At 42.5% G+C, this 18,870-nt stretch overlaps 1 protein-coding gene and 1 non-coding gene across 4 annotated transcripts in view; one reads left to right on the top strand and one right to left on the bottom strand.

The window, feature by feature from the left end:
• The first annotated feature begins 5,518 nt into the window (after positions 1-5,518).
• Positions 5,519-18,870, top strand: part of DECR1 (2,4-dienoyl-CoA reductase 1) — a 49,166-nt gene continuing 35,814 nt past the window's right edge. Inside the window, exons 1-2 of one of the 3 annotated variants that reach the window (XM_051844622.2) lie at positions 5,531-5,797; positions 6,833-6,989. In XM_051844622.2, the coding sequence (XP_051700582.2) occupies positions 6,933-6,989 (57 nt within the window). In that variant the 5' untranslated portion in view covers positions 5,531-5,797; positions 6,833-6,932. Of the gene's footprint in view, positions 5,798-6,832; positions 6,990-18,870 lie in introns of all 3 variants that reach the window. The other 2 variants (XM_002710572.5, XM_070075850.1) reach the window with 2 other exon arrangements.
• LOC127490882 (small nucleolar RNA ACA64) lies at positions 16,123-16,249 on the bottom strand. Its single transcript, XR_007919271.2, has one exon. It is a non-coding gene; the product is annotated as a small nucleolar RNA ACA64 (small nucleolar RNA).

Raw genomic sequence — 18,870 nt, forward strand, 5'->3', positions numbered from 1 at the left:
CCAAGCTCAAGCCAGGAGCCCACACATCTTTACAGGTCTCCCACATGGGTGTAGGGGCCCAAGGGCTTGGGCCATATTCAGCTGCTTTCCCAGGAGCATTAGCAGGAACTTGGATTGGAAGTGGAGCAGCTGAGATATGAACCGGTGCCCATAAGGGATGCTGATGTCACAGGTGGCAGCCTTCCCTGCTATGCTACAATGCCAGCCCCTCAACATCCACTTCTAACACACAGCAGAGAAGTGAAATTGTGATCACAATAAGAGCTATACTCTGTGAACATGAATTGCAAGAACAGGGGGTAGATTTACCTAAAGCTGGCGAACTTCAAGCCCCTTTACTTATCTGGTCCTTCTGAGGTTCCATGGCCATCTATTTTTCATTAAAATTTGAAAGGTAAGATATATTAACAATAAGATACATTGAATATCATCTTCCGTTTCTATTTCTGTTCTTCAAACTTTTCACATTAGATAATCTTGGAGTTTTGGCTGCTGCTAAAAGGAAGTTAGTTTAGAGACAGATTTAACTAAGATTAACTGAGAATACTTGTGTTGGTAGAGTTACATCAATACTAGTTGTCCTGCTATAAGATCATCTTCCTGGAATATCCTTTCTGCCAATGCTGTAATACTGTTTTTGGGACTATGAATGTGATCTCTGTTCTTGTTTTACATCAAAGAATTTCCATGCAGACAGGGACAGTGAGAAAAGATTTATTGAAAGCTAGAAACCTCCTGCCACAGCAGTCAGGACGGGGACTCTAAGGGAGGAATTGCCAAAGAAGCTTGCCGGTGCTAGGTCTTTTGTACACAAAATGACTGTCTCTTATTGGCCCCCTTCTGAAAAGTGAGTACAGATTTAAACAGTCAAGAGGAGGGACAGAGCAACAACCAATCAGAAGGCAGGGATAACCTTCAACAGTCAGGAGGCCAGAATAGCAACCAATCAGGGAACTGAAAATGCATGTTACATCAACCAATCAGGGAACTGGCATTGGAGTATCCTGTTTGCATGGAAGTGTGCAGAGTGCTCAATCAGGTCCATTAGGCAGACTCAGCATTGAAGATTACATTGTATATATTTCCTCCATTTCCTATCTCCTCTTCCCTCAGGAGGCCTAGAGAGTTACATCATGTTTTTTTCTTTCCTTTCCTGGGGCCCTTGGAGTTCCTATCAATAGGTATGAGGGGGTCTTTAAAAAGTCCATGGAAAGTGTGTTTTATTATAAAACTATGTGTGGACTTTAAACTTTTTTTACATCAAAAATGAATTCATCTTTTAATTCCACTTTCCATAAAATTTTGAAGTCTCCTCAAATATGCAGGGCCTGAGGATGAACTGAAATATGGATGCATCCTGTGGTGCCCAGTTCTGGAAGCATATGGATTGGAAGAGAAGTAAAGTTTGAATTGTTTGTGTGGGGGGCAACTTGGACTAGACTAAGTTACTGGAATTAAGACTTATTCTATGCATCTGCTCTCCCACAATATGGCGCTGAGAAGGGAGTAACAACTTCTACGCAGCTGCCTCTCACCAATTTGATTGACTGAGCTGCAGGAGCTGATCTTGCTCCTGATTGGAGGAGAGCAGCGTACTCGGCGTGTGGGTAGCAGAGTTGGGATTGGCGGAAGAGGACTATAAAGGAGGAGAGAGAAAACATGCACCAGGAACATCTAAGAGGAACATCTATCTGAAGGAATACCTGTGCAGCCCCCGAGAGAGCCGGCCGGCGGTATGCCGCTCCCCCGCGGAAGTGGGGAAAGTAGCTAGGGGGAACCGCCCTTCCACGGAGGTGGAAGGGTCGGTAGCCAACCCGGGAAGAACCAGCAGCAAACCTGGGGAGGGCCGAGCAGACGAAAGAACAGCGCAGGGTCCTGTGTCGTTCCTCCACGAAGATGGGGAGCGACATAATGGTGCCGTGACTCGGATATGAAGCCTAGGCAGGGTTTAGTGTCATTCCTCCATGAAGAGGGGGAGCGACAGTTTGAAGTGTACAGAGCAAGAAGATAGTATCAAATTACATAAAACTATAAGCAGAGGATACGATTTAACAGATGCTTAGCCAAAGTAGTGGCTTGCCTTGCCAGCAATATTCAACAAAGTATTTACTATTATGAATATATCATACCAGTTTTGTGTGACCAAAGATGATGCAGCCAAAAAATGTAAGAGAAAATTATAAACAATGTTTATTTGGGAAATAATGTTACTATCCTTTTCTGGATCATGTACAACTTGAAGTACTGTGAATTTTTTGAAATTTATAATTTGTTATGATTTATTTTTACATTCTAGATTCATATACTCTGATTTCCATTCAGAGTAGTTGTATTTTCCTTATGTGCTTATTCCTTGAAGTCTTACTCATCAGTTTCTGAACTAAGCTTGAGAATTAACAATCAAGCTGGGTGGCCAGGGGTCAACCTAACTAAATGGATGAGGATACTTCAAAAAGCTTATAGGAACATGGCACTAAAATGTTTGTGTGCAAACCCTGGAAATCCATGCATAACTTTTTCATAATATACATTTCCATGAACTTTTTGAAGATCCCTCAAATTATTCAGCTATGCCATTCTGACAGTGATATGGAACAACCCCAAAAACTGTATAGAGGACTTTGCTATAGGTCCCCCAAAACTGGATTCACTTGCATACACACAGAAAGCCAATCACTGACATCAGAGTGGTTAAAGGAGGTATGCAGGGCAAGGAGCTGGGCTATCACTTAATTCCCAGGCTCCCCCAAAGAACTAGGTAGGAAGGCCCTTATGAGTTGGCATTGGCATAGGACATTTGTTTTCAGCATCATGTCTGGGTTCCTGGTTGGTTGGTGATGTTTGTGGTTAGTGATTCTACACACTTTAGAGACTTTTTAAGATGACAAAGTTGGGCTTCTGTCAGTCTGGAGGCTACATGCAGGTGGTAGTTATTTTCTGCCCCATAACTGGAATTCCCACAAAGAAATGATTGGAGACAATACTGACCATCAAGATGCTTCACATACCACTAAACTTGGATGGCACCAAGATGCTATCTACTGGAGAAGAAAACGACCTCATGGGTCTGGTGATTAGAACCATGTAGGACCAACAGCACCACTCCCTCAATTCAGTGAGTTGTTTCTACCAAGCAGTTGATTTTCTATCATAAGGCAAGGCAAAGACACGTTTTGCTAAGAAGGAAGGCCAGGAGATTGAACAGAGAGCATCTCACATTTGCATTCAAGGCACTGTTTAGGGGCTCGGTGGTAGACTGTAGCTCTGCCTAAAACTTTTGCTACCTCTTTCCATTCCACTGTTTAACATGTGGTTATGGCAGGCAGAATTCTAAGAAGATTCCCCACTAACTCCCTGGTATTGAGTAGTCCCCCGTCATTAAGCCTGCGTCGAAACTGTGACTTGCTTCTAGTCAACAGAAAGTTGCAAAAAGGAAGGGATTGCTCAGATATAATTAAGTGCCCAAATCAGTTAACGTTTAGTTAATCAAAAGGAAATGAGGATTATTCTGGTTTAGGTCTCACTGTGTTAGAAGATTATCCTTAAAAGGCAGACTGGACCTTTTTCTGCACTGAGAAATCCTCCTTGCTGGCTTGAAAACCTAATATGTCTCACAGGAGGAGGGTGTCAGAAATAACTTATCAGAGGATTTGGGGGAGGGTCTGAGGAAGACCACTCACTCTAGACTGGGTGCTGTCAGAAAGTACAGGCAATTTTTTTGCATTTTTTCAACTTTTGTTTAATAAATATAAATTTCCAAAGTACAACTTTTGGAATAAAGCAGCTTTTCCCCCTTTAACTTCCCTCCCACCCACACCATCCCATCTCCCACTCCCTCTCCCATCCCATTCAAGATGAAATGAATCATCAAGATTCATTTTCAATTATCTTTACATACAGAAGATCAACTTAGTATATACTTTCTTTGATGGATACAATTCTTTTTTTAACTTACATTTAATAAATATAAATTTCCAAAGTACAGCTTTTGGATTACAGTGGTTTTTCCCCCATAACCTCCCTCCCACCCGCAACCATTCCATCTCCCGCTCCCTCTCCCACCCCATTCACATCAAGATTCATTTTCAATTCTCTTTATATACAGAAGATCAATTAGTATATACTAAGTAAAGATTTCAACTGTTTGCACCCACACAGAAACACAAAGTGTAAAGTACTGTTTGAGTACTAGTTATCCATTAATTCACATAGTACAACACATTAAGGATAGAGCTCCTACATGGGGAGTAAGTGCACAGTGACTCCTGTTGTTGATTTAACAATTGACACTCTTATTTATGGCATCAGTAACTACCCTAGGCTCTTGTCAAGGCTATGGAAGCCTCTTGAGTTTGCCAACTCCTATCTTATTTAGACAAGGCTGTGGTCAAAGTGGAAGTTCTTTCCTCCCTTCAGAGAAAGCTACCTCCTTCTTCGATGGCCCGTTCTTTCTGCTGGGATCTCACTCACAGAGCTCTTTCATTTAGATTTTTTTTTCTTTTCCCAGAGTGCCTTGGCTTTCCATGCCTGAAATACTCTCATGGGCTTTTCAGCTGGATCTGCATGCCTTAAGGGCTGATTCTGAGGCCAGAGTGCTGTTTAGGACATCAGTGCAGGCAATTCTATGATCCAGAATCTCAATAAATTGTATCCACAGTGAAGAGACACTCTCATGTGGTTGAAGAAGAAATTAGTCAAGAATTGGTAGTAACTCATTTTGGCTGAGAGACAGGAACGTTTGGTATTTTACGTGCAACACTGTGAGCTTGTTTTTCTCTGTGCTTAGACAAACTGATCAAGCTGACTTGTTTTGTCTTACCTTATTGTGAGGCTGAGTAACCTTGTCAGAGTTTGGTATTCTAAGACAGTTTATGTCTGACAGGAGATTAATACGGGGCCCTTGTGAGCTCCAGGCGAGGTTCTGAATGTCAGGGAGTGCTTTTTTTTTTTTTTTTTTTTTTTTTTCCTCCCTTCGCCAGCACCTGGAAAATACCAGACACATTGTAAACTCTCGGTGTCACTACTATCAACCCAAGCTTGGGCTTCACACACATTTTCTTCTGTCTTCACAATAATCCTGAGTTAGAGCTGAGCATTCACATTTGACAAGTGAGGTAAGAAATGTGAACTGAGCTTCCGCAGCGTGTCAATGGCTAACATTCGCGTTTAATGCCTGAATGGCTCCCTCCTTTGCAAGGCCAGCGCTGGAGCGGGAGCCCCGCGGCGTCCGGCGACAGGGGGCGGTGTGTCCTGGACAAGTCCGCGACTCCAGGGGACTGCCCCAGAGCTTTGAGAAGCTTCGCCTCAGGAAAAGTGAGGCTGAGGTTCTGACCCAGGATATTATTATGCTGATAATGGGTGATTGAACGCTACACGAACTGCAACACGCACTTAAGAAATAAAGACTCAAAGAGATATCAGCCCGTGGATGTCCTGCGTTTCTGAGGTCCTCGGGCCCTTAGATGCCGCAGGAGTCCCTGCACCCACACAGGAGCGCCCAATCACCATTCCCCGCCCCACAAATCATCCTGGGCCCTGGAGAGCCGGAAAAGGAACAAGGCAGCTGAGCTGAGGGGCTGAGGGGTGCGGGCAGGCCCCCTCCAGGTTAGCTCCGTGTGGGCAAGACCCCAGACCTTGGGGCTCTAGTCCCTGCCCAGCTCCCGGAACTTTGCTTTTTCTGGCCCGCCCCCTGAGCGTGCGGCTTTCCGGCCTCAGGTCTGAGGGAAACATGGTCTCCTTGCGCCTGGTTGTCTCTGCTGGGGAGTCCTGGCTGCCCTGTGGCCTCGGTCCTCGGCGGGTAAGGCAGCGCGGAGGGCCAGGGGGCGCAGCTCGCTCCCCGCGAGCGCCTTGCCCTGCTGACCCTGGCGGCGGTGTCCGGGGGTGCGCGGAACGAGGGCTGGGGTCCCAGGGCGGGGAGACCGAGCAGAGAGCACAGGGCGTCCCGCAGCTGGAGGAGAGGGGACGGGGCTACCCCGGGCCGTGGGGAGCGGTGACGGGGAATCTGGAGACTCTGGAAGAGCGGACGGGGTGTCCCGGGGCGCGGGGAGGCGGAAGCGGAGGTGACAGGGCGCCTGGAAGCCCGAGGAGGGGGGAAGGGGCGTCCCTGGCGCTCGAGGCCAGGCGGGCTGAGAGAGCGGGGCTGGGGTCGTATTCCACCATCAGATAAAAGCTGTGGTATGTGAAGAGGAGACAAAGGAGGGCGCGGCTTCCAAGTTTTCACATTCTTGCAAGTTTCAAAGTTGAGCACTGATAGTGTAGAAAGTGGAGTGGACAAAGTACGGGGTGGGGGAGCAGGTTCCAAAGAGGTCATTTGCTTTATCTGAAAATCCGCCTATGGGTTAAACATGAAGACGGATCACGGAATTAAAAATTTTAGCATAAAGGCAAAAGCTAACGAAAAAGAAAACCTGAGCTGTCTACAGGGTCCCCTTCCCAGATAGCAAGCTGAGGGGAGGTGGGTCTCTTACTGGCCTCCACCTCTCCCTGTATGCCCTTGTTTTGTTTTGTGGACCTGTCTTTCCAGGGACCATTATACACATAAAATATACTAATGAAGACAGCTGGAGAGAGGGGCAGAGAAATAAAACAAAAGGAAAGCAGTGCTAACCAAGACAGCCCCGTGTCCCATTAAATTTAAAAGTCTTTTTTAAAATTCATGAGAAAGTTTTTAAAAGATTTATTTCTTTGAGAGGTAAAGTTAGAGAGAGAGAGAGGGAGAGACAAAGAGAAAGGACTTCCATCTGCTGGTTCATTCCCCTAAATGACCACAACCGCCTAAGCTGGGCGGATCTGACACCAGGAGCCAGGAGCTTCCTCCGGGTCTCCCTTGCAGGTGCAGGGGCCCAAGCACTTGGGCCATCTTCTGCTGCTCTCAGGCCATAGCAGAGAGCTGGATAAGGAGTGGTGCAGCTAGGATAGGAACCAGCGCCCATATGGGACGCCTGCACTGCAGGCAGAGGCTTAGCCTATTGCACCACAACACCAACCCCGTAAGTTTGAAAATCTTTTTTTTTTTTTTTTTTTTTTTTTTTTTTTTTTTTTTTTTTTTTTACCGGCAGAGTGGATAGTGAGAGAGAGAGACAGAGAGAAAGGTCTTCCTTTGCCATTGGTTCACCCTCCAATGGCTGCTGCGGCCGGCGCTCTGCGGCCGGCACACCGCGCTGATCCGATGGCAGGAGCCAGGAGCCAGGTACTTTTCCTGGTCTCCCATGGGGTGCAGGGCCCAAGCACTTGGGCCATCTTCCACTGCACTCCCTGGCCACAGCAGAGAGCTGGCCTGGAAAAGGGGCAACCGGGACAGAATCCGGCGCCCCGACCGGGACTAGAACCCGGTGTGCCGGTGCCGCTAGGCGGAGGATTAGCCTAGTGAGCTGCGGCGCCGGCCAAGTTTGAAAATCTTAACACACTAAACCCAAAGGCAAAATTTCTTTGGCCAGGTAGAAGACTTAATCTGCCAACTGCTAACACACTTTTTTCACATGATAGATTAGGCAGCCATGGTGTTCGGTCTTGAATCATAGGGGTGAGTCAGAATTTTGAGCAGGAAAGTAGCAGCATAAGGTAAGATGTGAGTTACAGTCTGCGCAAGAGAAAACAAAAGTGATGAGGGTCTGAACCAAGGGCAGCACTGGAGCTGTTGAGGAATGATAGGAACTGGAGTTGATGGTTTGAGTGTTCAATGCTGAGGCCCAGAACCCATGTGTTTTTGTTTGTTGTTTGCCTCTGGCTTGAGGACAATGTGTCTGAGAGAGAGAGGACATGGAAGAGGGAGCTGGAGGAAGGAGTGGAGAGAGTGAAGTCAGTCCTGGAGTGTTAGTGGACTCTGAGACTCCTACACTGGTTTCCAGATAATTCAGGTAGAGAGGTGGAGGAGAGAATGTTCATTCTCCCTGAGTGTTGGGGAAGGTGGCAGAGTGCTTAGAGCTGGGGTTGGGTGATGGTGGGGAGCAATTTGCGTAAGGGTAAGGTTGGAGGAAACCCTTTGTGTTCGGGAAATCCCGAGTACCTTGTTTTTCTGAGTTTGAGTTTCAAGGGAAATGAGGTAAGAGAGATGGACAAGAAGCAGATGGTGAAGACTTGATGTGCTGTGTGGAGCTGAAGAATCGGAACTTCCAGAGCTCCCGGGTGCTGTTGGAGGATCCTGCTTCAAAACTGTATTCCCTACTGCAGCTTAGATATCTTCACCTGAATATTCCACAGATCTCCCAGAAGCAGGAATTCTAGTGCAGAACCTGCTAGCATCAGTCCTCTACTTGGGGTCTTTTCATGTCTACCCAGTCATTTCTGTTAGAGCATCACTGCACTCAGCCATGTGAACTAGAAAGCTCAGTCATCTTCAGCTCCTCTCGACTTATTACTTCTAGCTGGTGCTGGTCAATATATTAAATGTCCCCTCCTTTTATTGCTCTTGCCCTCACTATCTCTCAGAGGACTGTCTGCTGTCATACAAGTCTCCATTTCCTCTTTGGAGCTGACAGTTAATCTAACTTTTTCTGAAATACCAAGGCAGTGCTATAGTAACAGTGGAAGTGAGGTGAAGGTGACAGAGGTGAAAACACTTTCAGCTGAACGACCATGATCTCAGTAAAAGGAGATTGGTTATCTGCTTTTGGTGAAATAGGTCAAAGTGTGAAGAGGCTGGGCCTGATGCAAGATGGGATCAGACCAAGCGTTGTGAGACAGAGCAGTGATAAATGAGTTTCTGTCTTTTGGGGCCCCTGGCACTTGCAAGCAGTTGGATTTGCTAACTTCCTATCACTTCTCATGTTATTAGCTTGCTGGCCTAAGCCATCATCATCTTGTGAGTAGTCTGCTGTCCTAGTGTCAGAACTGGTCTCCCAGCTTTCAACCTTGCCACTGCTTTGCAATGTCGCAGCTGGAACAGTCCTGTAAACACGTGGGCAGATTATGTCAGTCTTCTACTCTACACTTGGGCAGTGTTTCCCACTCAGAATAAATGCGTAACTGCAAATTGGCTCACTCGGCTCATATGAGCCAGTCCCCTCTACCTCACTGACCTCTCCTGCCTCTCTCCCTCCTACACTGGCCACACTGCCCTCCTGCCTGATTACCCCACCTACTTGGCATGTTCCTCTAGAGCCTTTGCTCTACTCTTCCCTGGGCCTAAGACCGTGTGACTCATCCTTCTCCTCTTTCAGGTCTTTGCTTACATGTCACCATCTCACTGAGGTCGTTGCTGGCCACCTTATTCAAATTAGCAACTTCTGCCTCTCTGCTATGCCCTATTTCCCCCGATCCTACATATCATTTTGTACCATATATTTCATTCCATTTGTTTATGCCTTGTGCTCCTTAAGTTAGTCTCATGGAAGGTAGAAAGTGACATCTATTCTGTTTGCTGCTGCCTTACTGTTGTCTAGAGTGATGCCTGCTTGGGGGCAGAGTAATGATCAATGAAAACTTGCTGAAAATGAATAAATGACTACACTGTGTACCCAGTCATGATGTCATGTTTATCTCTAATACTTTTTCATGTAAGCAAAACCTTGAATCAAAGCCCTTTGCAAGAGCAGAGGGTCTGATTTTTTTGTTCACGAAAGTTAGTCCCATTAGTCTTGCCTAATAAAGCAGAGGATTAAAATAGATGTGGCTTAAGTGGGAGGTGGGCAGATTGAAGATCGCAGTTGAAAATTTCAAGCTGCCTCCTAATTTGTGTCTGATGTTGTCTCCCTTCATTGTATAGTATTGGGGAAATATCTGGCTTTTAACCTGCGGATAAGAGCTGTAATAAAAATGAGAACTACACTCTGTAGCACAGAGCAGCTACTTTTTCAAGGGCTCATATTCACTGATATAAGATGTATTGTTGCTCAAAAGTATAATTTCTGTTTTGCTACTGGCGATTGTATAATTCAGCTTAGCTATTGGAGCTTAGAGTCCGGCTAAGCACTTTTCTTTTATATTTGCTCAGCCTTACCTTCAAGTTGCTGTGGCAACGAGATCTGTGCTCTGCGAAAGCTCAGAATATCCATGGCCTCTGTGCAGTGTCCTGCTTTAAGTTCAGGAGCAGCTAGATATGCTCAAGCAATACACAGAAGCATCGAGTGTGAACTTAATGGCCTATGGCAAGCCATGTGTGGGGTAGAATTTGAGCACTTGAGTATTTTTAAAATTTGCAGCATCACTGTTGGTATTTGGGATGACACAATCCTTCATTGTACAAAACTGTACTTATCTGCACTGGGACACCCAATAGAGCATCCACCAGATGCCTCCAGCTAAAAACCACATACACCACACTGAAATAGCCATGGTCTGGACATGGAAAAGAATACATGCATGGCACAGACATGTACCTTCTAGTAACTGGACAAAATAAGTTAGGGAGCACTTATGGAAGGGTCATTATGGTTAGGAATATGTGATGTGCTTTTGGAATTAAAGTATGTAATTTTTCATACTTAGTTTTCAAAAAATATGATGTCCTATGTTTGACAAGTTAATATTTTTATTTTCCAGTTAAAGCTCATTATGCAAAGTTCTTATGTGAATTTAAGTTGGAGTAAATTTGATCAAAAATATTAATTTGACATAAAGTGGTGGATACTAACAAACTCCAAAATATAGGGAAATGGTATTTATCAGTATGCTCTCATGTAAATGTCAGATACAGAATATTTACACTTTAAGTAAGATATAAGCCTTTATCATGAAATCAGTTCTATGCCATTTTCTCCTTGCTGTAAGGTTGTTTTGCTCTACATCTTTCCTGCACTAAATACATCAATATATGATTTAATTATTTATTAAGTGTCTTTAATGAAATACTAATTTATGCACATGTTGAACATTCAAGCTGTATGAAAGCATGTGCAGTGATAATGTAGTAAGTCCCTCTTCCAAGAGGTTGCTACTATGAATAGTTTCCTGTGGATCCTTCCCATGCATATTTCAGTTTATGCATGAAGATATCCTCAGTTAGAAAAAATACACATGAATGGAAGCATATCATATGTATTTCTTTACCGTGAGGTTTTGCTTAACACATGATGTTTCACATTGTTGACATTCAGCAAATATTTGTTGAGTGATTGAATAAACAATGTTTCACTAGCAGTGTTAACATTCAGCTCCAGCAGCAAGAGCATGTAAATGCTAGTTTCTTCTTTTAGCAGATAATTGATTTATTTAACAGCATATTGTTATATGCATGTGCCCATTGGATATGACCCCTATGGAAATGTACATAGATTGTTTTCTAGTCTCTTCTGTTATAGATAAAGCTTTACTGATTATATTTGGCTGTTTGGAGGCACTTGCATTTCCATATCAATTTTAGGATAAGCCTGTCAAATTTTGCAAAAAGCTGTTTGGGATTTTTATCCCCAGAAACCTTCTATTTAAGGTATACAAACTTCATGCATTTCATAAATACAACTTAACATAGGGATAGTGATTCTTCCCAGAGTACCTGCCCTCCCACCCCTACTCCCACCATTCTGCCTCCTCCCTCTCCTATTCCCATTCTTATTTTTTTACTAAAATTTATTTTCAATTAACTTTATACACAGAAGATTATATATAAAGAGTTCAACAAGTAGTATGAAAACAAAAAACTGTTCCTCAACAGTTTTTTGATTTCTCTTTTGATTTCTTTTGTAACCCACTGTTCATTCAGGAGCATGTTGTTCAGTCTCCATGTGTTTGCATATGTTCTAAAGATTCTTGAGTTGTTGATTTTTAGCTTCACTCCATTGTGGTCAGAAAAGATGTATGGTATGATTTCGATTTTTTTTAATTTGCTGAGACTTGCCTTATGGCCTAGCATATGGTCTATCCTAGAGAAAGTTCTAGGCACTGGTGAGAAGAATGTGTGTTCTGCAACTGAGCTGTAGGATGAAAAGTTCGGTAGATATCCATTAGGTTTATTTGGACTACAGTGTCAATTTACTGTTGTTCCCTTGCTGATTTTCTGTGTGGCTGATCTGTCCATTGCTGAAAGTAGGGTATTGAAGTTCCCCATTACTATTGTATGGGGGTCTATGTCTCTCTTTAGATCTGTTAATATTTCTTTTAAATAGTCAGGTGCCCTGTAATTAGGTGCATAAACATTTATTATAGTCACATCTTCCTGTTGAATTGATCCCTTAATCATTACATAGTACCCTTCCTTGTCTCTTTTAAGAGTTTTTGTGTTATAGTCTATTTTGTCTGATATTAGGATGGCTACTCTGGCTCCTTTTTGGTTTCTGTTAGCATGGAATATCTTTCCATCTTTTCACTTTCAGTCTGCATGCATCTTTGTTGGTGAGCTGCATTTCTTATAGACAGCAAATAACTGGGTTTTGTTTTTTAATCCATTCAGCCAAGTTTGTAACTGGAGAGTTGAGGCTAATATCATTCAAGCTGATTATTGATAAGGAACGACTTGGCCTTGCAGTTTATCCATATAGATTCCTTTTGTTTACTTTGGATTTCCTTTATATTTTTACTGAGAGATTTTCTGCCTTTACCTTCTTTCATCGTGATGACCATATTTCTGTCTTCCTGCGTGCAGCAGCACATCCTTAAGCATCTTTTGTCAGGCTGGACAAGTGTTGAAAAATTCTTAAAAATTTCCATTTGTTATGGGAGGTCTTTATTTCACCTTCATTCATAAATGAGAGCTTTCCAGGGTACAGTATTCTGGGTTGACAGTTATTTCTCTTAAGACTTGGAATACTCTCAGCATTCTCTCCTAGCCTGTAGGGTTTCTGAGAAATCTGCTCTGAGTGTAGTTGGAGGCCCTCTGAAAGTAATCTGACACATTTTAGAATCTTTTCTTTATGTTTTAATATGGAGAGTTTGACTACAATTTGTCATGGTACCTATCTTTTTCTGGTCCTGTCTATTAGGAGTTCTATGTGCTTCATGTACTTGGACGTCCCTTTCTTTCTCCAAATTAAGAAAGTTTTCTGTAATTATTTCACTAAAAAGGCCTTCTAATCTGTTCTCTGTTTTCATACCTTCCAGAACTCCTAAGACCCCTATGTTGGGTTGTTTAATAGTATCCCATAAATATCCAACACTGTTTTTAGTTTTCTAATTTCTTTTTTTCTGGTCTGACTGTAAAACTTCCTGAGACTTGTCTTCTAATTCAGATATTCTTTCTTCTGCCTCAGTGAGTCTGTTGTTAAGGATTTCTACCACATTTTTTATTTGTTCTATTGAATTCTTCCTTTCCAATATTTAATTTTGATTTCTCTTTAAAAATCTCAATTTCATGAGAAAAGTTTTCTTTGATGTCATATATGGATTTCTTCAGTTTATGGATTTGCTTCTACGTAATCCCATGATCAATTTTTAAAATTCTGTTTCTGGCATTTCTTTAATCTTCATTTTCAAATTCTAGTATGAAATGTTGTCGTGTTCCTTTGGGGATGTCATGTTGCCTTCCTTATTATTTTTTGAATTGCTGCATTTATTTTTAGGCATTTGTGGAGATACTTGTTGGTTTATTTATTTATTTTTTTCCCCTGTGATGGCTTTTATCTTTGACTATGCCTCTGTGGATTAGCGGAGTTTCTGCTCTTTCAGTGAATACCCTGAAGCATGTGCTGGGTGTTGCCAGGAAGCTCTGTTCATTTGAAAGGCAGAGTGACAGATAGAGAGGCACACAGAGAGAGATAGACAGAGATCTTCCATCTGCTGGTTTACTTCCCAAAAGGCCACAAATGTGGGGCCTGGGCCAAGCTGTAGCCGGACCCACGAATTTCATCCAGGTCTCCCATGTGGGTGGCAGGGGCCTAGCTACTTGGCTATCTTCCACTGCTTTTGCAGGTTCATTACCAGGAAGCTATATTGGAAGTGGAGTAGCCAGGCCTGGAACCAGTGCTCCCATATGGGATGCCTGTGTCACAAGTGCTAGCTTAACCCACTGCAACACAACCCAGTCCCCTATTTTAATTTTTTAGAACAAATGGTAAAGAGCTGTATTTGCACCATATATTCAAATAAGACTGTACATCTGCATCCATGTACTTTTTCAGTGTAATTGGAGTTTGGCCAACCAACATGAAATTCAGTAAGCCCAACATTTACTGAATACTTAATTGCTGCCAGAAACATGATTGCAGTGATGAACGAGAAACTGTTCCAGGCTTCCTGAGTGCTCACAGCCTGGCTCAGAAGCCTTGGTGAAGGGATGTGTTCATTGATTGTATTTAACATGTTTAAAAAGTTTCAAAGTATTGACACATTTGCCTGATTTTTCTGATTCTTGAAAGTTGAGGAAGAACGAGTGGTTCAGGCTAAGGAGAAGGCACAAGTGAAGGCCAGAAGAGGGAAGAGCTTGGCAAGTTTAGCGAAAGTCAAAAGGTTTATATGTGCAGAGTTTACCTCTCTGGTGGAACTGGTGGGAAGTAGAGTTAGGATGACATATTTACAGTGACTTGAAAGCCAGGGTCAAGATACTGATTTTTGTCTTTTTGACTCTGGAAGGCATCAACATTTTTGAGAGATGAGATTTTATTTTTGTATTTTCATTTTATTTGAAAGGCAGAGAGAGAGAGAAAGAGAGAGAGAGAGAGAGTGAGAGTGAGAGAGAGAGATGAAAAGTGATCTTTCATATGCTAGTTTATACTCCAAATGCCTACAATAGCTATGGCTGGTCCAGGCTGAAGCCAGGAGTCTGGAATTCAATCATGGTCTCCTCGATAAAGTGGCTGGGACCTAAGTACTTGAGCCATCATCTGCCATCTTCCAGGGTGTTCATCAACAGGAAGCTGGATTGGAAGTGGAGCTGGGATTAGAACCAGGTGCTCTTATAGGATGCAGGTGTCCCAAGGGGCATCTTAACCACTGCATCGAATGCTAACCCTGAACTTCTGATTTTTATGAGGATTTTCCTGATGTCTAAGTGTTGCTTCAAATTTTAAAAACATTAGGCAGGTATAACAAAGCACAGTTGATGTAGGACACAAACTACCCCCCATATTAGATATTTATTCTAAACATTTTAGAATGCCCAAAACAAATAAGTAATTTAGGTATAATTCTACTAGAACAAAATTGTTGTCCTCTAGGGAAGGGACAAATTCAATACCTTTTCTGAATTGCCATTTGAGATCTACAAGTATGATCCCTTCCCTTTAGTTTGGTTGCTATAATGTAGCAGTGCAGAAAGGAGGAAGATACTGTTTATGAGCTGTGGGTGTGGAGGCAGAGGTGGGTGACAGCTGACTTTTGTATGGGTAGATTTAGAACTTGTAACCCTAAAAAGTACATCTGTATTGCCAAAATTGGAAGACTTTAGAGAGTTTTAAGAATTTTAGGGCACTGAAGATCTGTAGAGAAATCAGTTCTGTTATTTGAAAGGTGTTACTTCCATTTTCAAAAACAACTTATTTCTAGACTTGTTTCCAGGAAAACTGTAAAACAAGATTTGGCAAAAAAAGCTTATTTTGTATCCACTTTTTATGTCAAAAAGTAACAGCCAAAATGTTATTTCAGGATGCCTATTTATTTATTTATTTATTTAGAAATAGGACATTGAATATAGTATAATCCAGTGAGGTCTGGTTAGCTCTGTGCATTTTAAAAAATATATCTTATTTGAAAAGCAGAGTTAACAGAGAGAGAGGGAGAGACAGAGAGAAAGGTTTTCCATCTGCTGGTTCACTCCCCAAATGGCCACCACAGCCAGAACTAGGCTGATCCAAAGCCAGGAGCCAGGAGCTTCTTCTGGGTCTCCCATGTGGGTGTAGGGGTCCAAGCACCAGGGCCATCTTCTACTGCTTTCCCAGGCCATATGCAGAGAGCTGTATTGGAAGAGGAGCAGCCCGGACTAAACCGGCGCCAATATGGGATGCCAGCACCTCTGGCGGAGGCTTAGACTACTTACTATGCCACAAAGCAGACCCCAGCTCTGTGCATCTTATTGTTGAAATGAACAACTTATTTTGAGGCAAAGTAATGACTTGAATTTATATTTACATATATGTGCTGAATTGTCAGAGGGTAATGTGAATTAAAAGAGCATGTAGTTTCTTCTGGTTTGGTGGGGAAGTTGAGTCCTAAAATCAGTGTTGATTAGTTCAAATAAGTAAGACCATGCTACGTCTAGTACCACTATATTGTAGAAACTTATTAGCAATTATTATCAAATATGCTACTTTTTTCCCCCCCTGTCAGGGCCTAGGTTTCACCTCCCCACATCGAAGCAGTAGAAGGTGAGCTGAGACCCCTGGTGGCTCTAGGCTCAGAATCTCACCCACAGCCATGGCCAAAGCTGGGGTGATTTTCAACCCATGAAATCAAATGTGCTAGTTTTATATTTTTTCCTCTGTCAGCTAGGATGTTGAGGAAAATGTTGTAAAATAAACTAAAAAGGAAGTTCTGTATGTAAATATCTTGTTCAATTATCCTTCATAAAGTACCACATCAGATTCTGTACACAAGTCAGCAATAAGTAAAAATTTATGACAGTGCCTTTGGAAAATTGGAATCCTTTTTTCATTGTTATTAGGTAGTGACAATTTTACCAGCCTACTTGTGCACACTTCCTGATTCATCATCTTCATGTAATAGTTCTGAAGGCAGGTTGCAGCCTCAAGTCAAATTGCCATTTATGTAGAGAAAGGTTATTGTAGGTTGCTGTATTATCATGCTTTGGCAAAAAGATAAAAAAGAAAATGGTCAACAGGAAGTGGAAAGAAATATGACTGGTGTGGAAATTTGCAAATTGTTATGAGTTGTCTTTAAAAGTGAATTGCTTGGTCTTTCTGTGCTTCAATTTCAATTTTCTGTCCATAAAATAGGAGTAAAACTAAAATTTACCCAAGGAACTGCTGTGAGGAAAGACTTTAGGATGCTGTGGCAAGTGGAACATATTGAATCTTCTATGTTATTTCCTTGCTTTTTCCTAAGCATTTGTTTTTATTTATGGTTATTTGTTTCTTTTTCCACTTTACATCATATCATATGCACTTCTTGTACAACTTCCAGATGATAAACAGCCTTTTCCTAAATCATTGACCACATCTCTAATTATTTCCATAAGATAAATTTCTAGATACCCAAGACCAACTGATGGCAGCTTATTCAGTTTTCAGGAAAACTTTAGGAGCAAATGATAAGAGTCTGGAGTTTTAATCTTGGAACCAGTTTCTGGTGGGGAACTATCCCAAAACTCCATGGTGTGACTGCTAAACTTAGCGGAGTTAAGAAGATAGAGAGAAGTATGCAAGGTGGTTATTGGAGAGGGCTTCAGAGCCTGTTAGCATACTTTCCAATCTTGATTCTGTAACTTTGACAATATTTAACAAATAATAATTAAGAAGAAACCTTATTAAGAGTCAGAGAGACAGAGACACAGAGCAAGTGCACTTTGATCTGTTGGTTCACCCCCCAAATGCCCATTGTCCTGGGGGCAGGGGGTAGGGTGAAGTTGGGAGCTGGGAACACAGTCTGGGTCTTACACATGGGTGACAGGGACCCATCCGTTTGAGCTATCACTTGCTGTCTCCCAGGGTACATATTAGCATGAAGCTGGAGTGGAGCACTAGAACATGGCTGTGGGTGGTCCAACTGACATCTTAATTAGATGCTAAATGCCCTCCTTGACCTTCACAATGTTTTGAAGTCCTGTGAGCCTTTCCTGTTTGATGGGGATAAACATAGTATCTATTTCAGTGTGAAGGCTGGATTGTGAACACTAGATAGTTCATTTTGAAGACTTCACTAGGTTGCGAAGATTAAATGTTTATCTAATTCTGGTACATGATCACCACTTTATGAAAGTTAACTATTTGTTAATTATGTTAAACTCTTAAAGTTTGTTTTTATAGTTAAATGTGATAATAGTAGTTTTTTTTTTTTTTAAGACTTTGAGAGAGAGAGTTACAGACAGAGTGAGGAAGAGACAGAGAGACCTTCATCTGCTGGTTCACTCGCCAAATGGCCACAATGGCTGGAGCTGGGCCAATCCAGAGCCAGGAGCTTCTTCTGGGTCTCCCATGTGGGTGTAGGGGCCCAAGCATTTAGGCCATCTTCTACTGCTTTCCCAGGCCATAGCAGAGAGCTGAATAGGAAGAGGAATAGCTGGGACTAGAACCGGTGCCCATAGTGGATGCCAGCACCACAGGTAGAGGCTTAGCCCACTATGACACTGCACCAGCTCTGGTAGTGGTGTTTACAAGTATTGCGGGCATATGCTATAAAATATAAAATAGGGCAATATCAATATTTTTAGTTTAGAATGGGATGATTTTCCCTTTTTTAAGTTTATTTATTTATTTGAAGTACAGAATGACAAAGAGAGAGAACTTCAGTCAGCTGATTCACTCTCCAAATGCCACAACAGCCAGAGCTGAGCCAGGCTGAACCAGGAGCCCAGAATCAACCAGGGTCTTCCACATGGGTGATGGGGACATAACAATACTTGAGTCATCACCTGCTACTTCCAGGGTGCATATTAGCAGGAAGCTGGATCAGAAGTGGAAGCAGGACTTGACCCCAGGTACTCCAGTAAGGGATGTGGAGTGGGTATCCCACCAGGCAGTTTAGCCCCCTGCACTACAATGCCCACACTCCCTTATTTTAAATATTTTACCTATTCTAAGTTCATTGGCCAGGAGAAAATATAAGAAGAGGTCTTTGATTTAGCAAGCTTTAAAAAGAATTTTAAAATAATTTTCTTAAGTGATTCAAAGATGAATTGTGATTTTACTTAAATTATTGCTGTTAAAAGACAAAGATGCTTTATGTGAATTTTTAAAGTTAAATTTAGGGCTGGGCATTTGGCACAGTGATAAAGATGCTGTGTTGGGTGCCTGTATCCTACATCAGAGTTCCTGGGTTTGAACCCTGGCTCCGCTTCCAATTCCAGCTTCCTGCTGATGCGTACATGTGGAGGCAGCATGTGATGCTCTA

Source organism: Oryctolagus cuniculus, chromosome 6 (genome assembly GCF_964237555.1).
Source record: "Oryctolagus cuniculus chromosome 6, mOryCun1.1, whole genome shotgun sequence".
NCBI lineage: Eukaryota > Metazoa > Chordata > Mammalia > Lagomorpha > Leporidae > Oryctolagus > Oryctolagus cuniculus.